This window comes from Odocoileus virginianus, chromosome 10, assembly GCF_023699985.2.
Source record: "Odocoileus virginianus isolate 20LAN1187 ecotype Illinois chromosome 10, Ovbor_1.2, whole genome shotgun sequence".
NCBI classification, from domain to species: domain Eukaryota; kingdom Metazoa; phylum Chordata; class Mammalia; order Artiodactyla; family Cervidae; genus Odocoileus; species Odocoileus virginianus.
In genome coordinates, this window is record NC_069683.1 from 31,493,970 (window position 1) to 31,515,797 (window position 21,828).

Consider the following 21,828-nt stretch of genomic DNA (forward strand, 5'->3'; position numbering starts at 1 on the left):
GTGATCGCAGCTGATGCTGACTGATGGTCTCATTTAACCTTCACAACCACCTTTGAGGAAGTATTTTTATTTTTCTCATCTTCTATCTGAGGAAGCGGAGGCCCAGAGAGCAGGCGTCCTACCCTAGGACTTGTACATGGCCAGTGAGAGTCGGGAGCGGGTATTCTGACCCAGGCAGTCTGGTTCTCCAGCTTGTGCTTTAATCTCACCCTGCATGTACTGTCCCTCAGGGAAATCCGAACTGAAGAACCTCACTGATGAGAGAGCCCATCAGGTGCGAAAGTGGAAATCTCATCAAGGAGGGAGTGGGAGGTGAGCTCTTTGGCAGCGAAGCAGAGAAGGAGCATGAGATGGTAGCTGTGGGATGCGGGGCCGAGGAAGTGTTTTAGGGTGGCAGAGGCTTTGATGTCTGTAGGGTTTCGGAGGAAGGAGCAGAAGTTGGGTAGCGATGAGGATTCAGCCCAGAGAGGGAGGAATTAAGAGGTTGGGCCTCACGGGTGACAGATTAGGGGGTCAGAGGGGGCGCAGGGGAGGTTTGAGGTGGAAAGGGAATTGAGGGATCCCGTTTCTAAAGATGCATGGCTATTTGCTCAAGAGGAGTCTGAGAGGAAGGAAGTTCGAGGTTAAAGATTGGGTGCAAGAGTATCTGATGGAGCTATATGCGTGGTTTCATGTCGGTGAGCAGGAAGAAGGGGAAACACCTGCTCTCCAGCTCACTCTGCCTTTCTGATCACGACTTGTCCTGACTCTTCCCCCCCCCCCCCCCCTTCACATCTGGAATGCAGAGTGAACCGGGGAGCAGGTTTGGTGTAGCTGGGGGTGTGGGAGGTGAGAGGTAGGCAGAGATTTAGGGGATGGTCCTGTATGCTGACTGCAAATGGGCCGGAGTAGGAGGCCTCCATCCTCACTGTCCAGAATGAGGGTGTGGTGGAAGGGGAAGGTGAGTCAGAGAAGTTGGGGAGAGTGTTGGAGGATTCCTGAGGTGGGGAAGGGGAGGGACCAGGCTGCCACAGCCTGGTTTACTCCGGGAGGAGGCTCCCATTGAGCCCTGAAAGCTCCTCTGAGAAGGATCCTCCCCCCGGGTCCTTGCTTTCGTTGTTGTTCTTCAGTCAATCAGTTGTGACCAACTCTCTGTGACCCCATTGACTGCTGTCCTTCACTACCTCCCGGGGCTTGCTCAAGTTCATATCCATTAAGTCAGTGATGCCATCCAACCATCTCGTCCTCTGTCATCCGCTTCTTCTCCTGCCCTCAATCTTTCCCAGCATTAGGGTCTTTTCCAATGAGTTGGCCCTTCGCATCAGGTTGCCAAAGTACTGGAGCTTCAGCTTCAGCATCAGTCCTTCCAGTTAATATTCAGGGTGGATTTCCTTTAGGATTGACGCTTTGATGATCTCCTTGCTGTCCAAGGGACTTTCAAGGGTCTTTTCCAGCACCATAATTCGAAAGCATCAGTCCTTCAGTGCTAAGTCTTCTTTATGGTCCAACTCTCACAGCTGTACATGACTACTGGAAAACCATAGCTTTGACTATATGCACCTTTGTCCGCAAAGTGATGTCTCTGCTTTTTAATACATTCTCTAGGTTTGTCATAGCTTTTCTCCCAAGGAGCAAGTGTCTTTTAATTTCACCACTGCAGTTACCATCTGCAGTGATTTTGGAGCCCAAGAAAATAAAGTCTGTCACTGTTTCCCCAACTGTTTGCCATGAAGTGATGGGACCATATGCCACGATCTTTGTTTTTCTAATGTTGAGTTTTAAGCCAGCTTTTTCAGTCTCCTCTTTCACTTTCATCAAGAGGCTGTTTAGTTCCTCTTCACTTTCTGCCATTTAGGGTGGTGTCATCTGCATATCTGAGGTTATTGATATTTCTCCCAGCATTCTTGATTCCAGCCTGTGCTTCATCCAGCCTGGCATTTTGCATGATGCTCTCTGCATATGAGTTAATTAAGCAGGGTTGCAATATACAGTCTTGGTGTACTCTGTTCCTTGCTTGCTTCCGAATTATTGTTGGAGAAGAACAGGCAGCATCTAGGTAGCTCCTGTCAGTGGTTCCCCATGTCTGATGGATAAAGGCCAAGTTCTCAGGGTGAGATCCTATGAGAGGCCCTTCACAGGCTAGTCCTGGGCTCATTTACTGCCACTCTTCCACAGTTGTTCTCTGGCCACACGGAGCTCTATGTATACCCATCCGTCCCCATACCTTGAGGGTATGCTCTTTAGTCTTGCAATGTATTTGCACCAATGCCTGCAGTCCACCTGGAGAAATCTCACTTCCTCCATGAAGCCTTCTAGGATTTCCCACACTGCACTGGTCCTTCCTTCCTCCTGCTGCAGCCCTGCTGTGAGCCTGCTGAACTTCCCTCTCCCAGGAGCACACCTCCTGCTGTGTTGTTGCTTTGTGTGTGTGTGTGTGTCTGTCTGTCTGTCTTTCTCCCTGGAAATCCCCAGGGTCTCCATGGTGCCAGGCACCTAGGACCTTCCCCTTGGATGTCAATCAGCTTGAATGAATGGATGACAAGGTGAACCTCATTGTCCATAAGATGCTCAGGAAATGGCTGATTTTTGCAATTCCATTTGTGTCTGAAACTAATACAAACTTGCTTGTTGAGCTAGTGACATTGGAGAATTGACATTTCACAGTTAATTGCCATCTGAACTTAATTTTAGAGAGGATGGGAATTTCAGGGAAATGATGTTTTTCTTCTCACAAAAGCATACCATGGCTGCTTTAAAATTAGACCATTAATTTATGAATTTCTGAAGTCTAAATTGGCAAAAGACAAAATTTGTTAGCTTTGGCTCACAGATCCCAGATAGAGGCCAAATTCTACACGAAGCCTTCATAGTCTAATTGACATGGATTAGAGATGAAAGATTTGTGGTCTGAGGGAGAAAAATCACATAGTCTTAAATTCACTTTTTCTTTCTCTCATAGCATCTACCACAGTGTTTCACCGATGAAAGGGGGGAAAATAGTATTTGTTAAATAGATAATCCAAAAGAAATAATATATTGATTTTGGGGGGGCGGTTCGTACATTTTTATGAGAACTATTTTCTGTGTGTCTTTTCTCAGGTAAGATACTATCTTGTAACAGAGTTGGAGGTGGGCAATGGGCAGAGTCCCCATGAAGAATCGCAGAGCAGTGATTAGTCTCATGTCTGTAGGTGGTTTGAGCTCTTTTGGTTTGGACATGGAAACCAACTTTGCCATCTTCCAGCTCTTTACTGCATTGAGCAAATCAGCAGGATAGGGCAGTGTGGCCAGGAGAGCAGGTGTGGACTTAGGTGAAAAACAGGACCTTGTGGATAAACTTCAGCCTTGTGACCTTGGCACTGTTTTAATATATTTGTAATCTCAGGTGCCTTTTTTGTTCGTGGGGCTGGTAACTGCACTACATCCCTCACAGGATTCTATATTACCAAGAAGATTACATGAGATAATGATGTCACAGTCTATTTACAGGGGCTGCTGCCTCTGTAGGAGGGAGGAGGGAAACCCTCTGTGAACTTGCAGACAGGTGGCTTTTACAGCTAGATGGAGACTGCACGAGCGTGGTGGGAACTGCCATCATTTGATGGATGGTGGCTGGCCAGCCATGGGGCTCACCATGGTCTCAGTTACATCTTCCAGTGAGGGAGGTGTTTGTTGTCTGGGCTGATCCTTCACGTCCCAGCCTTGAAGGGGACACTCTCAGACAGACTCTTCTGAGACTCTTGGCAGGAAGGAGAAGAACCTCCCATCCCGACTTCTCTGGGTGTAGTGAGGGTATGGATGTACTTGTCTTAAGCACAGTGTTGAGGACCAAACTGGTGGGGGGCTTGGTGATGCTCTGCCCCCCCTGGACACTGTCCAGCTCTCCATCCCACTCATCCCAAAAGCTCAGATTCCTGCCTCATCACCTGGTCTCCCAATCCCCCTCCTTGATGGAGCACCTGTATCTTTTGTCCTTTGAGATCTGCCTAAGCCATTCGTTGGCAGGCCCACTTCAAGGCCCATAGCCTTGATCCCTGAGATTGTTGTGGCCTCTTTACCACAATAATAAATCCTTGAATTGGGGAAAAAGACCAGCTTGGGGATAAAATGTCAAGAGCAGAAAATGGAAAGTGAGAACAGTCAGGCAGGTAAAGCAGAAGCACTGAAGGAGACTCAATGTCAGCTTTCCCCATCGTCCCTTAGCCTGGACGGTCCGCTGTGCTGTCTGGGTGTGAGCCTGACAACCTTGCACCGTCTCACACCCATTTCCCAACCAGGCCCCGTGCTCCTCCTTGTGGGCAGGGCTCGTGGTGTCTCATGCTCCTGTCTTTGGGGTGGTGTTTCTCTGAAGAAGCCTGCCATTCCAAGGAGGAGAAGCATGCCAGTCCTGCATCTGGGGAACAGCTAAGCCGAGGGGAGTCAGACTCTGGTGTCTGGAGGTGAGGTTCAGTACCCAGTGCTGTTCATTCCTTTCTTCAGAGAATAATGTTCAGCTTTGGGACTGAGTCCCCTGTGACACATTGGTGGAAGAGCTGTTTGGGATCATGCAGCCCTATTTATAGGGCTGTGGTTTGGTGAGAAGGGTGAGTGCTTTTTGGGTAAATGCTAAGTGGAAGCATCTGGGTTCAGATGTGCCAAAGGAGGCTGTTGGAGGAGCAGTGACATGTGACAGGAGCTGGGCAGGGCTTTAAATAGAAGGGCCAGAAAGCAAAAGGACTCCTTCCTGTGGGTTCAGCAGAGCTGGGCTCCAGCGCAGATATTCTTAGGGATCTTTTGGAACTTGCCCAACAGGGAGTGGCTGGGAATGCCCAGTGCACATAACTCACTAACCTGGTACAGTGGGAAAAAGACACTAGGCAATAAATATTGCATCTGTCCATTGTTGCCAGCTGGCACCTCCAGCCTGCACCTAGGTTTAGGACCCTTCAGTGAGTCTGTTGGATCTTGGCTCCCACTGGGCTCAGTTTAACTGTCTCACTAATCTGAAAAGTCTGATCTGGGATGTTTAGGTGGGAATGAGAAGCCTTGTATGTGAAAAACATTTCTGAAGCCAAAAGCTTTAAACAAGTGCTTGTTATTAGAGTGGCTGATACCATGATTAGATGAGGACAAGTTAGACGTGCTTGTTCACCTTAAGTGGCATTCTTTTATTTTCTCCTGTGCAGTTTTTCTTAGGCTGTTTAAGCTTCTATTCACCGACAAAAGAAATCAAGGCTCCACCTCTTTGCTTTTATTAGATTCAGAAAGGCAGCCACCAATTCTGATGGCAGCTTTCTCAGTATCCTGGTCCCTCTTCCCTGCTCTAACTCCCCTGGAGTGTTCTGACAGGATGTCTCTCTGTGTCTGGCTCCTCTGTCCTGGTGGAAAACTATTGGCCATGGCCTTGTCCTTGGGTCCTGATACTGCATGGATGTCTGTGGGCCCTGCCATGGCCCTGCAGCCAGGTGTGATGCTTTTCTGCACCATCAGGCCCGTCCCCTAGGGGCCAAAGACCTCAAGGCTGGACAGGATCTCAGCTGGCCTCAGGGTCCTGTGTGCAGACTTGCTTGCCATCCCTGGAGCCTCTCAGCTTCCAGTCAAGACTAGTGACCTTTATTTCTTCCATTTTTTCCCTTCTGGGAATGTCTATCCTTTCCCTGTCCAGCTGTATTTTGGAAGGAGACAACTTGTTTCACTGATACACAGACAGAAAGGAATTTTGCTCCTGGTCAGCCTCCAGCTGCCTTCCTCAGACAGATGCGTGGTTCTCTTCATCCATCTAACAAAAGTAGCTGACTGGCTGCTATGGGCCAGGTGCTGGGCCCCACTCTGGGCTCAGAGACATGGCTTTGCCCACTAGGAGCTACTGCTCAGACAAAGGACCCCACATCGCTAGTGCTCTAGAGTTCTGTGAGGGAGTCTGGCATGAGCGTGGAGGGGGGACTGAGCCTGGGCAGTCATTTCTGTCTGAGGGAAGGAGAGCATCCTGGAATCATTGATGCTGGAATTGGGCCTTGAAAGAGGAGAGGGAATGGAGCAGGGGGGAAGGGGGTCTTGGCCAAAAACATTGTATCCTGAGCAAGCCTTAGAGTGAAAGCAGTGGGGGTAAAACTAGTCTGGCTGTTGTATCTCAGAAATTTTAACTGCTGTGGTTGTAAACTCTCACCCAGTTACATGCAAAGGGCTTCCACACTCATTGTCTCATGTAATGTCCACAATCCTACCGCATGTATGTTTCCACCTACATTTTATAATAGGGAAATAAGCTCAGCATGTTAGGGACTTGTCCAAGGTCTGGCCCATGATGGGAAAAAAGTGGGCTCAAATGGAAGCCTGGCTACAGAGCACACATTCTTGACTATCTTCCTGGGTCCTTGACTTCCTCTCTGGGTGGTTTCCTGGGTGACAGGAAGCAGGTGAATTATTGTACAAGAGCTGAGGTACTATTGTTAGATTTGTGCAAGACCCAATGTGGAGGATGAGCGGGGCGTGGGGGTGTGGCTGCAGGCAGGAAAACCAGTCAGGAAGCCATTGCAGCCATTCTGATGGGAGATGATGTGGCCTGAAGCCAGACAGGTGAGGATGAGAGGACAGACCAGAGAGTGGGTGAGGAAGGAGACTTTACTGGATATGGTGACCAACTGGATGTGGGTGAGGGGCAGGAAGGCTAGGGATGACCCCTAGGTTTCTGGCTTGGAGACTGTGGTGGCATCACTGAGGCGGTTTGGGGAAGACCCTATGTATTGGGGCCCTCTGAGTGTGAGGCCAAGAAGGGGGGAGGTGGGTGTCAGGTGTGGGGGAGGGGATGGGCCACCTCCTCCTCCAAGCCCCCACAATCTCCCAGGCTTTAGTTTCCCGCTGTTTTATGTTTGTTGTTCAGTTGCTAAGTCGTGCCCAACTCTTTGCAACCCCATGGACTATAGTCCGCCAGGCTCAGCTGTCCATGGGATTTCCCAGGCCAGGAGGGGGGATGCTCTCAGGAGCCCAGTCACATGGAAGGCTTGTGGGGAGATGGCTGCGCACAGCTGCTCTCAGCCTTTTCCTGCAAGATCAAAGATGGGGAGATCACATTTAGGTGAGCAGGTTAAGCATGGTGCATTTTGTAAGCCTGTAAGGCCTGTGCTTGCCCAGCTTCAAGACCAAAGAAAGAGCCCAGAGTCAACAATAGAGATACAAACATGAGTAGTTTAATGGAGTAGCTTACATGTCTGAAGCAAGGTCCTGGAGCGACACCCTATCCTGTACAGCAGACAGGACATGGTGGCAGTCTTTGCTCCTGGGAGAAAGAGAGATTACTAATTATAGGGGGAATTGATGTCAGGTGGGCTCATTAGTTACCGGGAAACCACTAGAGGGACACGCCCCTCACCATCCCTTTGATAAGCTATCATTACCTGGGGCCTGGGGCAAGTATGTAGGAAGGTCAGTCATGTACTTAAGATAAGGGTGAAGCAGGCACTGGTTGGGCAGAGGATGTACAGAGAGCAAGAGAACAGCCATCTCAAGTGACCTGACTGTACACAGGGTTTTCTGGAAGAGTTGGCTCAAAGAGAAGATGAAAAGTTAGCCAGCATGGGCATAAAAGCTGGAAAGCTGCTGGATTTAGACAGTTAGTGCTTAGAATCTGCCTGCTGATGGTAAGACATTGGTTGGGATGGTTTGCCATGGTGTATGATGGACACGTAGAGTTGCAGCTGAGTAGGTTGAATCAACTTGGGAAGAAGCATAATTCTACCCTGGCTGGTGGTGGGCCCCTCAAACTCTCCACAAGCAGTCGAGTGCCCGGTTGGGAGTGTGTTTGCAGTCCATCAACTTTGGTCAGTCTCAGGATCACCTGGCCCTCTTCTCCTTACCGGAGCCTGGGCATCTTGCGCCATTGACTCTCCAGGTGCTTCTAACAAACACCAAGGTTTGAAGAGCATTGAGTCAGTGAACCTTCAGTGCAGAGCGAGTGGAGAGGCTGTCTGGAGGCAGGGCAGTCAGTCAGGCTCTTGCCATCCAGGTGAGGTAATGCCGGGGCAGGTGAGGTTGTGGAGCAGGTGAGATCACCCCCAGCGAGTCTCTGGAGAGAAGATGGCCTCTGGGCTGACTCAGCAGCACTTGGCACCCCTGGTTTTGTCTCCGCCCCGAACTTTTCATATGGCTTATAGTGCACCCCTGTCTCAGTTCTCCTGGCTGTTCCTCCTCCATCCCTTTCATTGGTTCTCCTCCTTGACTGCACATTTATTTGGAGTGTTTCAGAGTCCTGGAGACTCGTTTTTGTTTTTGTTTTTTTTGATCTTACACTACTTTTTAAGTTACTTCCTGCGGTTGTTTAAATACTGCCTTTATGCAGACAGTTCCCAGAATATCTCCAGTCCAGATTTCTCCAAATACCTTGAATTTCCAAATGGCTACTGTACTCAGCATCTCTGTCTAGGTGTCCCTGGGCATCTTAAACTGAATATTTCCAAAACTAACCTCCTAATTTCACACCCTTCCCACCCCACCCCCTCCAGCATTGTTGCTCCTGCAGTTCTCCCCACTCTCCCAGAAGCTCAGGGCAAAAGCCTGGGGTTTTACTTTCCCCTGCCCACGCCCAGCCTATCAGTAGAGTTTACAAGCTTCGCCCTCAGCATATTTTAAGGATCAGAACATTTACCACAAGCATTACAGTCCAAGCTACCTTTATCTCTTGCCTGGTTTTCTTGTGTTCACTGCTGCACCCCTCCCCACCCCTTCACCCCCCCACCCCCAGTTCAAGCAGCAGCCAAAGTAATCCTTTTAAAAGGTAAGTTAGACCCTCCTGTGCTCAAAGCCCTCTACTAGGTGGGTTCCCGCCTCAAAGGAAAAGTGGAAGGAAGGGAGGAAGAACAGGGCGAATCCTCAGGCACTTTGCTTTATCTGTCTGTAAAGGGGGAGAATAATTCCTAAGTGGCACGTGGGGATTAAGTGAGAGAATGTTGGATAAACTCTTAGCAGGCAGCTACAGACACTTACCTGATATACAGTAGCTACAAGTAGAAATGAGCACCCAGTAATCAAATCTCGACTCTGTGCCAGGCACACCACACACATTATCTCTTTTAATCCTTCTGATTTTTTTTTTAATCACTACTATGTATAAGCACAATGTGAAGCCTCAAATAATCGTATACGATTTGTTAAAGTGGCCACCTCCCCATCTACTCACCCCTATTGCTCTTCCTCAGATGGAGCCACTTCAACTCCTAGTATTTTTATCCATGTTACTAGAAAAAATGCTTGTTCTGCTACTTTATTCTTTTTTTAGTTGTCATTATCTAGGTGACTTCTGAGTTCCCACCCTGGAAGATGAATCAGCTGTCTCTCCAATCTTGTTTCCATCACTCACAAGCACTTTTTCATCCCCACATCCTGTCAGTGCCATTTCTGTGAAATTCACATGTATGCGGTGTTTTGTTGCAAGGACTAAGATTATTTTTACTTTTTGGTTTTCTCAGAGTTCTTTTGTCATTGCTTGGTTCACATTTTCTTATCATGGAATTAAATTCTTCAACTTAATAAATTTCTTAAGCTGTTTAGATGCGTTAGATAGTCCGTTAATTTCATATTACTGAAGACATCTCAGAGCTTTTGGAAGCCCTCCCACATGGACCAACTGCCCTTTCCTGCTTCTGCATAGCTGTTGCCCTGGCATCTCCCTTGTGTCTCTTATCACATTCTCCATGTCCTTGTGGGTTTATGTCTTTCAAAATAAATTCCTCTGCTATTGTTTCAGTGGGTAGCTAAATTAGATGTTTGACTTCAATCTCCCGTATTTTTCTGAGCTCTGTCTCTTGTTTACTTTCGCCCATAACAATGGTGTCTGTTTTATACTGATTTTATAGAAGAGACAGTTGAGGCTCAGAGAGGTTAAGTAATCTGCCTAAAGGCCCATGGTCATCATGCAACAGAGCCCAGGTTTTAACTCGACTATCAGGCTATAAACCCTACGTTCTTTCTTGTTTGTCCTTGAAAAAGAACGTTAATCTTGGTTGATATGGGATGTGATAGAGAATGTAGGCACTGCCATCAACTGTCTTTGTATATCATCCTTCATCTTTATTGTTATTGTTATTTTTTAATGCTAAAAATGGCTTCTTGCTCTATTATCCCAAAGATAGAAGTTTCCCATATACTTTTAAGAAGCTATCTCTTCAGCTTAGGACTAAAAACAGGTATTCCTTTAAATGACCATTTGAAGAGCCAGTCACTGTGGTTTATGGATGACCAGTAAATTGTGGAGAAAGTCTCCGGTTTGTGGCAATAAACCACAAAGTATGTGGTGATACTTCTTTACCACCTGTTGGCCATTGGGGGCTGGAGAGGTCTGAGATGAATCTGAGTTCAGTAGTGGTGGATTCTTGGCTGAGGGTCCCCCCCCCCCCCCCATCCCGGGTCTTGCTTTGTACAGGGATGCTGGAGTCCGTCTGGCTGCCGCTGTGAGGAGTCAGCAGACCCTGGAGGGACCAGGACTCTAGACCTATTCCTGATTCCTCCATGCGGGACACTCTGAGCCTGCCCAAAACACTTCGCACCTCTCACCACCTTTACTGAGAGAAAAGTGGTTTACTACATGGACATGCAGCTTGCATTTCAGCCTGGATGGAGACAAGTTAAGGTTTACTTGCTTAAGCCTTACCTTAGTCAGCTGTTCCTGCCTACTGCTGATCTTCCTTTGCTGAACACAAAGGTATTTAATACCGTATCTAAGTAACTGCCTTAGAGGCCACCAGGTGTTGGGTGGCTAATTGTGGCTCACTTTCTAAATGTCACCTAACCCTGTCCCTTACTGAAGTTCAGAGTGCCAAACAGGCCTTTGTGTGGCGCAGATCACTTGACTCTGACATATGTCACAGCTGGACTCACAGCTGCAGGGTTGGTTTCTCCCTGGCTGGTAGCAGAGAGGGGGTTCTGTTGAGGGGAGCCCAACATTGGGCACCATGACAGGTAGGAGGATGACAGCATCTAGAGAGGCCTGTGGGGGAAGTGGAGGATGCATGAGCAATGGACCACACCTTTTATTAAACAACATTCCTTACCTTATCTCTGTAGCTCCGTGTGAGCCAATTTCTTGGTGTGAGAAGAATGCCTGCTCATCAGGGTCAAATGCAGGGCTCTGTTAATAGTCCAAGTGTCCAGAGAGAAAACGGCTTTTGGCTGATTTAACTACCGTCACTAGACAGTAGACGGTGCTAAAAGCACTGTGTCCTCCTCTGCCTGCACCTCTCTTTCTTGGGCTCGTGGGGGTGCCTTCAGTCCTCAGGGCACACCATCAGTGCCTCTGCCATCCAGCCTGAGAGGCTGTCGCAGCCCGCTCTCACGGGTGGAGAACATGATTTCACTTCCCCTCCCCACCACCTGCTTGGGGGCTGTCCTGCGTTACGCGGCCCATTGGTGTAGGATCCCCCTGGATCCTGCTCTCTTTCTCAGCCCTGGGGTTTCTGCCTCTTCCCCGTGCGCCCTCTTCACCTTGTTTCTCCGTGGGGTCCTCCTCGCAGGCAGCTGCTGGTCTCTGTGCACATAACCCCCACATCCCCGACGAACCCAGGTCGAACCCTGACGAACCCTGGGGAGATGCTGTGTCACTGTGGGGATGAACAGACACACCGAATTCAGCTGGATGACACGTTTGCTTCTGAGACCCCCAATTCCGTGAGAGCAGGGACTGTCCCGGGGTGCATTACTGACGGGGAGCTCCAAACTGGTGAGGGGAGAAAATGGCTGAGGCTGCCAGAATGGGAATGGTTGGCAAATGGAATCATGGCTTCCCTGTTCAATCAGTGTCCGTGTTCACAGATGGGCCTGGAGGCATCACTCCTGTGGTATGTTTGGCCCTTCAGCGGGTCCCCCGGTACCCTACGTCACTGACTCCTCACAGGGGCTGGCAGAGCCTGTTCTCCTTGCATCCTGCCATCACCTCAGACCTAGGACTGAGCTCATCAGTCGCCCAAAGTTTGTTCCGGCTCCTGAGTGCTCCCAGTCTTACTGGCCCAGGTTCTGGACCGTAAAGATGATACACCTTTGACTCATGTTTCACTTCTTGCCAGCTCCCACGGGTCCACCCAACTTGCCACCTGCCAAGTACAAACTCATCCTTGGGCAGAGGGCCCGTGGGTCGTTTTTACGGTCCTTCTGTTGCAGATGTCCTAACTGGGCCCTCTGTGCTTGGCACTTTCTAACTGACCTCTCACCTTGCAACCCAGGACTAAGACCCCCAATGGAGCCAGTCTGCTGAAATACAAGGTCCTTCTCTTAAAAAATCCCTCTCAAGTTTACATCTGAGGCCACTTGAGCTGCCAAGTGCGCATCCAGATCCCTGATGCTGTGGGTGTGATTCCCAAGCTCCTCTTGTTGAATTGCCCTAGTCATGCTTACGTAGATCCCGTGGAGGGCTTTGACTCATAGTGAGCAGCTGGGTGCTCCTGTATAATCTCGCCAACTGTTTTGATGTTTACCACCTACATCTTGTCTTTACATGCTTCCTTGCCTTTCATACACTGCCCTCCTCTGCCTGGACTCACCCTTACCTGCTGAGAAAGTTCCTTCTCAGCCCTTACAGCCCAGGGAAACTGCATACCAGCCTCAATCAGCATATCCCACATTGCATCCTAATTATTTCTAATTCTGTCTTCTCTACTACACTGCATGGTCTGAGGGAATAGGGTTGAGGTCTGATTCATCAATGTCCCCTCCACCCCCAGTGCCGAGCACAGTAGGGTTTAGGCAGTGTTGGCCATACAGATCCATCATTTATTCCCAACTATTTACTCTTAAGTTTCCTTGGGCTAGTCACTCTGCTGGGCGCACAGGGGTGAGCGAGGCAGACAGGGTCGCCAGCTTCCAAGCACAGGGTTTGCGAGGCCAATCAAAGAGGAAACATAGATGGACGAGATACTTCGGAACCGCTGTGCTTCCAAGGGGCTGCTTTAGATGCAGGTGTGCAAGGAAGGCATCTCTGAGAAGAGACTTCAGAGCTGAGGCCTGAAGGATGAGGATGGATCAGCTGTGCAGAGACCCGGGAAGGTGCTCTCAGGGCAGAGCAATGATAGGTGCACAGAGGGGCTCGGAGTGCTGCGGGAGTGGACAGGGCCTGTGGCTGCCAAAGCAGGACGGTCAAGGGGGCGGGCCTTGTGGGGTTGTCCCGGCCAGATCCTGCCGAGCTGCTTCTGCAGGTCACGGTGTGGACTTTGGCTTTCTTCCTGGGAGCGGCTGGGGAGGCCTTGGAGGGTAGGATGGATTTCACACTTGTACTGTCTGTATGGCTAAGCAGGTGAAGGTGCTGAGACCGGCCCTCTTCTCTCCTCCCCTTTTTCCGCTGCCTCTTCTCCAACCCCCACCCCCCAGCCTTGCTTCCACTCAGACCCTGAGACCTACACCCACATGTGCTCTGAGCCACCTGGCTGCTCCTTGCTGCAGCCTGCCTGGCTCCTGCCACGCCCCGAGGTGCCAGGGAGGCTCCCACCCCCTCCACGAGCCCCCATTCTCACTCCCCTGAGCTGACTGCACCCTGGTTCTTGCATTTCTGACCCTTTCGTGGCCTTTGCCCCGGTGACTCTGAGCCCTCCCCCTCCCCCCTCCAACAGGTTTGCCTTGATTTGCTGTGCCTACTGCCCCCACAGGGCCAGCCGCTTGGACTTACCTAGGTTTCCCCTCCCTCCCTAAAGCTGACCCACTTTAAAGCCCCTCATCCTGTGAGCTGTCCTGGCAAAAATACGTCATTTAAAAATGGCTAAGGTTTATTGAGCCCTTACTGCATGCAAGACCTGCATTGTTAATGAAATGTTAATTACTCATTTAACTATGACATCAACCCTATGAGTCTGGTACTGTCATCCTCCCCACGTTACAGCAGAGGATCCTGAGGTTCAGAGATCACACAGGAAATAGCAGGGCCAGCTTTGAACCCAGGGTATTTAACTGTTCCTGCCTGGTGCCGTCCAGCGTGGTTCTTTGTGGTCTTGACATCCTTATCCACACCCTCTCCAAACCACTTTCCTGTGGTTGCTTATGTTCCTCTCTTCACTCTGAAGATGTAACTCTGGGGGGGAAAGGAGCAGCAGGTCTTCTGTTGCCTGACCTGCGCTATCCAACCTCGGATCTAGGAGCCCTGCCTGTCTTCTCCGCAGCACTTAGGCCCATTGGGCACACTTGTGGGCTCTGCTGAATGAGCAGACAAACAATAGCACCTGCCTCCAGTTTACAGATGCGAGTTAAGTCTCAGGATTACAACTGCTCTTGTAAGTCTCTGCCTGACACCCAGGGAGGGGGTGGGAAGCGAGAAAAATGAGGTGAGGCTGCAGGAAGACAGTTTCGCTTAAAGACCTTGATGAGAGGCAGAGTTGTCTGGAGATGGAACCAATTGCCACCTCTCTCATTAGAAGGGAGGCTCAGCATCAGAGGAGTGGCTAGACAGTGTATTTTTGGAGAAATTCTTCTGCGCTGAGAAGATGGGATTCTGCGCCTTGAATGGTCCTGGGCGGAGTAGGAAGGACTAAAATAGTAAGAGACCATGCTCTCCCCACAACAGTGTGCCTGAAACCTTCCTAGACGGGGCCCACAGGCCCACATGAGAAGTGAAAGTGGCAGCTGAGGCCTCTCAGCCTGGATCACACCTGCTGTAGGGGAGCACCCCAGGAGTGGGACAGATGCGGGTATAAGACCGCAAATGCTTGCTGTGACCCAGGGCTGCAGGGCACGCCCCGATGGAGTTCTCGCTAGCTGTGTGCCTTCTGCAGCCCTAGGGGAGCCTCGAGCCTTCCCCAGGGTGGCTGCAGCTTCTGGAGCCGGGACTGTGATGATCGTGGCAGTGGCAATTGCCGCCTCGCTGCCATAGGTGACCCTGGAGAGTCCCAGTGGCTTTTCATGACAGAAGCAAGTGGGATCACCTGCTAAAGATTCATGGAGTACCCGTGCTGGGAGGTGGCAGAAACCCACTGTGGGCTACTCAGATTCCTATGAGAGTGCGATTTTCATGGTGGAATGAGAGGGCTCAGTGGTCTTGGGTATGTAACATGAAATACATGTGCTGTGTTTGAATTTTCAGTAGGAGGAGACAAAGGACAGAAAAGGACTCATGGCTTCTGACGCCAGTCACGTGTTAGAAGCTGCCCTGGAGCAAATGGACGGAATCATCGCAGGTATGCTCAGGGGTCCTGGTGACCTCCACCCTGGAAACCGTTTTCCTCTCATTGGACTTCTCTTTTGGGTGCAGAGACAAGGCCCCTGTTGGATTTCTTTTATGTTACTGTGTGTGCGCTCTTTTTTAACAGGGCAAACTCAGACTCTTTGATAGCTGGTAAGGGTCTAGGTCTCTGCTGAGATTGCAGCTGCGCCATATATTAGCACATGAATAACTGTCCCACTTTGGATCCTGGCTGCAACAGGTGCAGTGGCTGGCACTGATTTTATCGTGGAGTTTTCAGAGTACAGCATGGTTTCAGTCAAGCTGAAACTTGCAATCTTGCAGACTTTGCCCTCTAACACTGGTGTCATTTCCCTTCCCTGGCTGGTCTCCAGTAAGTCTGTCAGGAACTGGTTTTGTATTGATTCACTTAATCACCTGAAGAATGTTCTTTATGCCATATTATTGCAACTGTTTGGCTTCATGTTTGTACGAAGCAGTTAGGAACATTCTCTTGAAAAGATCCAGCAAAGTTGTTTAATTGGAAAGGACTGCAGTGGGCTGTTTGGGCTGATTAACTCCTTGATGGGGGACAACTGAGGCCCATACTGATTGGAACAGACCTGTCATTTGAAATTTTTCCCTGCGGGCTGCAGGCCTTCTTTCTGTCCTTACCTGATACAAATCAGTGACCTTATTTGCCGACTGGGCATTTCTTTGGGACTTTGCTCCTCGTTGTGTGGAGTTATGGCTGCAGGAGGTATGTTTGGGCTGAGTGTGACTAGAACCCAGGGCATACACAGGGCACCTGACATTGCCTGCTGTCTGTCCTTCCATCCTGCAGAGAGACACCCAAGGCACTGAGGGTTCTGAGTGTTTGCGCCTGGGGCAGAGGAGGTAGGTGTTCCGTGTCTTGAAACTTCTGCATGTTGTGGTGCACCGTTACATGTTCCATTACACAGAGCTGTCATCTGTTAGGCTCTTAATTTCTCAGTGAACAGAAAGGGTCCTCAGGAGGCCAACCAACATCCGGGTTTTCAGAGACTCGGAAATTGGGGTGTCCTCCAGGTTAGGGTCCCGGAAGCCCTATTGAGAGGAGATGATCAACAGTGTGGGGTTCCTGGCAGTCTTTTCAGAGAGTCTCCCCCGGAAGTTTCCTGTGCATCGTGATCAGAGTCAGGCTCTCAGACTAACTCAGGTGGTCAGCACTGCCGAGCCCCCAGCCCAGGGGCAGGAAGGAGGCTGTAAGAGCCCCTGGAGCAGGCAGAGCTCTTAGACAGCCGGGACAGGTGAGTGGGGCACCTCCTAAAGAAGGCAGCCTGTGTGGGGTCACTTCCTTCTCCTGCCACTGAAGTTCCCCCTGAAGACACCCCTGAAATGACGAAGCGTCTGGCACAGTCCCCTCTGTCTGTGAGCGAGGACTGTGGGTCTGAATACTTGGGGCCTTGGCTTGGTCGGGTGTGGTTCCTGCAGTGGGTGTGGTTCCTGGAGCAGAACCAGGGACTCCCATCCTTGTTCCCTTCTGGCATTGCGTGCTCCCCCCTCCTCCTATTTCCTTAGGCCTCCACCCTGGCAAACTCCTTCTGGAAGGGCTCCCTGGGCGTCTCTGGAACAGATACAAGAGTTTTGCTGAGAGGTGGTCTAGAACATTCCAAGGAGTTCTTTGGTTGGAGGAACACCTGTAGCCAGACTGCTTGTTTCAAATCCTAGCTCTGAATCAAGTTACTTGCATGATATGTGCTTCAGCTTCCTCATATTTAAAACGAGTATAATAATAGAATCCTCCTAAGAAGGTTGCTGTGCTTATACATGTAAGGGCTTAACACGGAGCCTGCCATATAGTAAGCACTATAAAATGTCAGCTCTTGATAAATTGAGTTCTCATTTATTCAGGTCCTTATTTCACCCATTTGTGTGCTATGGTTTTCATTGTCTAGCTAAGGCTTGTGCATGCCTCTTAAGCTTGCCTGGGGTCTACAAGATTAATGCAGAGTCTCTGAGGGGGCTCTGCTCTGCTCTTGCCCCCTTGTAGACTGTCCTCCACAGAGCAGCAGAGGAATCAGATCACACCCCTCTCCCCACAACTCTTCAGTGGCTTCGCACTTCAGGGTGAACATCTAAAGTCCCCATTGTAAGCAGCAGCGCTGTATGCGATCTGGCCTTTGGCTGCACCTCTCCACCTTCCATCTGGCTTGTCTGGCTTTAGCAGAGGCTGTCTCAGGGCCTTTGTGCTTGCTGTCCCTCTGCTGTGATGCTCTCCAAGTACACTGAGGTCAGATCTCTGCTGAAATGTCACCGCGCAGAGGCCTTCCCTGACACTCTCTCAGGTAGCATCCCTACATCCCCTCCCCCATCCTCTCATCCTGTTTGTATTTCTTTGTAGCACTTACTACCATCTGGCCCATTAGGTTCATATTCGTCTGTTTATTATCTGCCTCCTGCACCAGAGTGGAAGCTCTGTGGCAGCAGAGGCTTTGCTGCTGCGTCTCCAGTGCAACACAGAATACGTCTTTAATAGATGTTTGGGTCCCATCTGTATTTGATTTACTTTTGTGAATAAGCTCCCCTTTGCATTTATTAGGCGGCAGTTACTGGTTTCTGTACCTATCCCCTGTCTGTCTGCATGCTGAACTTCATTGATTATTTTCTCTCTTGTGTTTTGGCTCATTCTTGTAGAATAATAAATCACTAATTTTTTTTTTTTTTGAAGACTCTGTGGTTAGCATGTCCTGTGAGCCATCTCTTAAGCAGTAATTGGCTCACCCAGACATTTGACAGGAGCTATTTGGCAGATAATTCAACACTGAGGTTATTAGCGAGTGTCTGGAGGGCATATGTTCTATGCCATTTGCGATGAAAAGAATAATAATTATTGAATGCTTTTGTGTGGGATACTTTTCCTCAAGATTATTAAGGCCACCCTCATTTTCAAGTTGACTGGGCCAAAGAGCTTAGGGATTTTTGTGGTTATTAATGTAAACTGCAGTTAGACTGTTGGAGTTCAAATCCCAGCTCAGCCACTTATTACTGGCTGTGGAGTCTTTGGGCAAATTGCTTGATCCCCTTGAGCCTCAGTTTCCTCATAGTGTATAGACAGTGGTAATAACAGCACCATCTCATGTTATTGGGAGGATTAAATTAAGGTAAAGAAGGCAGTTAGAATAGTGCCTGTTACCTAGTAAGTGCTCACTGGGTCTAAATTACCTTGGTTTTGTTGATATTACTGTTGACATTATGTTTGCCACCCGCGCTATAGTGCTGGTAAATGACAGAACTAAGATTTGAGTCCAGGCTATCTGAGATCCAAATGTCTTCCTGGCTCGTTTCACTCCTGGGTTGATCTCATGGTGATGTGCAGCAGAACCCCTGGGGTTCTGCAGGACCATCTAGGGAGTTCACTGGGAGGAGGGTCAAAGCCTGTTCTTGGACCCAGTCTGTTGGTCACAGTGGCTTTGCTCTCTTCCCTTCTACGTTCAACTTCCAAGTAAGAGCTCGTTTGCTTGAGCAAAGAGCAGCTAGAAGGAAATTGAAGACTGTGGCACCAACATCATGAATCACAGATTCTGTAGAGGTTATGTCTGTGTGTGAACATTTATATTGTCCTTTCTTTATTTCTATTCTCTCACTAATTTGAAGTCAAAGGGTTGTCAAGTACTACTTCCAGCTGGTAAAGGACTCAAACCACTGCATCCTCCCACTTTATGAAAACACAGTTATGCTTATCTTAGTGAAGAAGTTTTTATGGGCTTTCTGCGTGCCCTAAACAGCAAGCATTTATGTAGAAACAAATGGATTCTTACTCAAATGGGCACAATTTCCTTCAGTAATGATTATGAATGATTATAACACTGTCTAACCAGAACTTTCCCTTATTAATTACTCTACAGTATGACAGGCTACTCTTCACTTTCCAAAACTCTTTCCAAAAGAGTTTCCAGAAGAGTATACTTAGGGCATGTGATATCAATGTGTATATAATTAAGCCTTTAATGCAAAAAAAAAAGCGCCCCCTTCTTCTGATCAATGTGAACAGTACAGATGGTGCAAGAGATAATCACTTACAGAAGCAACCAGGCCAGGAAAACTCAGAGGACATCCTGATACACAAGTGCCAAATGCACCCCTGCAGAGGCAAGCATGGTGACCCTCATCGGCAGGCATTCGTCTGCTCTGGAGACATGAGACAAAGAAATGCCTTCTAAGCAGAAGGAGGAAATGAAGCAGAAACATGAAGTGAAACTCCTTGTAAAGCTGAATTCTTGAAATCTGAATGGGTCTATCCTGAGTATGATTGTATTTAATTAGGACCCGAGAATTTTATACCAGAAAGTTAGGACAAGGTGACTTAGAAAACCCAGAACCTTTGTCCAAATGAGTTGTTTCTAATACAAAAGACCAGTATTATAAGTTCCAGTAAGATGTTAACCTTTGATCTGGCCTTCCTGTTGATTAGTCCCTGTGATTCAGCCTACAAATAACACCATAATTGAATCACACTGTTGATGATTGAAATTAAACACTATGCTGCTTAATTGCATCCCTGTGGATGACTCTGAGCAACGACCACATACACTAATTTTGTGTAGGGCTTCATCTGTGGGCTAATGGGGTCAGTGGCTGCTCCAGGAGGCTGCGTGTGTGTATGACCAGAGAACCTCTGGTCAGGACACAGAGGGCCACTTATTTCTCTTCACTGTGTGGGAGGTTACTCATGGGGTTACCTGCAAGCTCTCCCCATCAAAGAAGAACAGTTAAAAGGAATCTGTTTAATGATAGTTGAACAAAGAGGTTGCTCTCTCTGGGCCTTTCTTCCAACTTCTTTTCTTTCTTAAAGATTTTTTTTTTTTTTTTGATGTGGAACTTTATCTTTTTTCAAAGTATTACTGAATTTGTTACAATATTGCTTCTGTTTTGTGTTTTGGATTTTTGGCCTCAAGGCGTGTGAGGTCTCAGCTCCCCAGGCTGGACTTGAAATTGTACCCCTTGCACTAGAAGAAAACAACCACTGGACCAGCGAAATCCCTCTGCCAACTCTGATTAGTGTCCATTTTTTGGTTTTTTTTTTTTTGTTTGTTTGTTTTCAAGATTGTGTGAGGGCAGAGAAAGTTCTGATCAAGCCTGGAATTATTCATGTTGGCCCATCAATGATTTTAGCTGTGGCGTTCAAGGCTGATGATTCATCCACACTCTGAACAGTTAGTTGGCCTTATCTCCAGCCTCTCCAAGGCCAATCAATGTGGAGTGGTCATCAGTAACAAAGCCACCTGTTTCCCAGTCAGGACTCAGGTTGAGAGTCCTCTGCTTTGACACTGACCCAGGGAGAGTCGGCGGAATTTTGGAGGTGTCTAGTGGGCTGAGATGCTAAAGGCTGCCCTTTGTGTAAACAGGTTGAGATGGCCCACAGTGGGGCTGGGAGCCCTGTTGAACAGCTACGTTCTGTTTTTCACCCTTACTGGCAGAGCCCACATCTCCAGCCTCATTTTCTATTCTCTGAAAGTGTGTCAGTAAATTTGGAATTATCATTTGTTCATTAAATATTTGCTTAAGTTTATATTATAGGAACTGACCTGCAAAACTATCTGGACCTTGTATTTCCTCACATCTTTTCTTAATGGTTAGGGATAGTCAGGTTTTAATTTTTTCTCTATTGAGTTCTGGCATGCTGTATTTTCCTAGATATTTGTGTATTTTACCAGTATTTTCCATTTTGTTAGCATATGGTTGCTTATTGTATTTCATCTTTTTAAGGTCTGCTACACTTGTTATATCTGTTTTTATTCCTAGTATTGCTTACTTGTTTGCCTTCTCTTTATTTTTTGATCAGTCTTGCCAGAGACTATTTTTTAATTACTATTTTCAAAGAATTATTTTTGCTGATCAGTCCCCATAGTAGCTGTGTATATTATTTATTCTATAAATAGATAAATGTGTGTATGTATTAGCTCAGGTTCTTCAGAGAAACAACCAGTAGGGTGTGTGTATGTATGTATGTATGTGGGGAGAGAGCAAGAGACAGAGACATTTATTTTAAGGAATTGGCTCACATGAATGTGGAAGTTGGCAAGTTCAAAATCTGCGGGGTAAGCCAGCAGTCTGAAGGGTCAGGGAAGAGCCAGTTTTGCAGTTCAAATCCAAAGACCATCTGCTGGCAAATCTCCATTTCTTCCAGAGAAGTCAGTTTTTTTTTTTTTTTTCTATTAAGATCTTCCACTGATTGGGTGAGGCCCACCCATGTTATGGAGAAGGCAATGGCAACACACTCCAGTACTCTCGCCTGAAAAATCCCATGGACAGAGGAACCTGGTGGGCTGCAGTCCATGGGGTCGCGAAGAATCGGACACGACTGAGCGACTTCACTTTCACTTTCCACTTTCATGCATTGGAGAAGGAAATGGCAACCCACTCCAGTGTTCTTGCCTGGAGAATCCCAGGGACAGGGAGCCTGGTGGGCTGCCGTCTATGGGGTCGCACAGAGTCAGACACGACTGAAGCGACTTAGCAGCAGCAGCACCCATGTTATGGAGGACAGTCTGCTTTGTCAAAATCTACTGATTTAAATGTTAATCTTGTTGAAAAATATATCTTCACAGAAACATCTAGAATAATATTTGACTAAATATCTGAGTATTGTGATCTAGCCAAATTGACACATACAACTATCCTTATATATACGTATATGTATATATAGACATTATGTATTTATGCTTTATATGTGTATGTATTTAACATCCTTGAATATATATTCT

At 48.2% G+C, this 21,828-nt stretch overlaps 1 protein-coding gene across 6 annotated transcripts in view; it reads left to right on the forward strand.

Annotated features, from left to right (window-relative positions):
- Nucleotides 1–21,828, forward strand: part of PPFIBP2 (PPFIA binding protein 2) — a 155,077-nt gene that overhangs the window by 17,790 nt on the left and 115,459 nt on the right. For 4 of the 6 annotated variants that reach the window (XM_020896952.2, XM_020896955.2, XM_070473345.1 and 1 more), the window contains exon 2: nucleotides 15,005–15,098. The exons of 1 other annotated variant lie outside the window; for it this stretch is intronic. In XM_020896952.2, coding sequence (XP_020752611.2) covers nucleotides 15,035–15,098 — 64 coding nt within the window. In that variant the 5' untranslated portion in view covers nucleotides 15,005–15,034. The remainder of the gene's footprint in view (nucleotides 1–15,004; nucleotides 15,099–21,828) is intronic. One more of the 6 variants, XM_070473344.1, reaches the window with a different exon arrangement.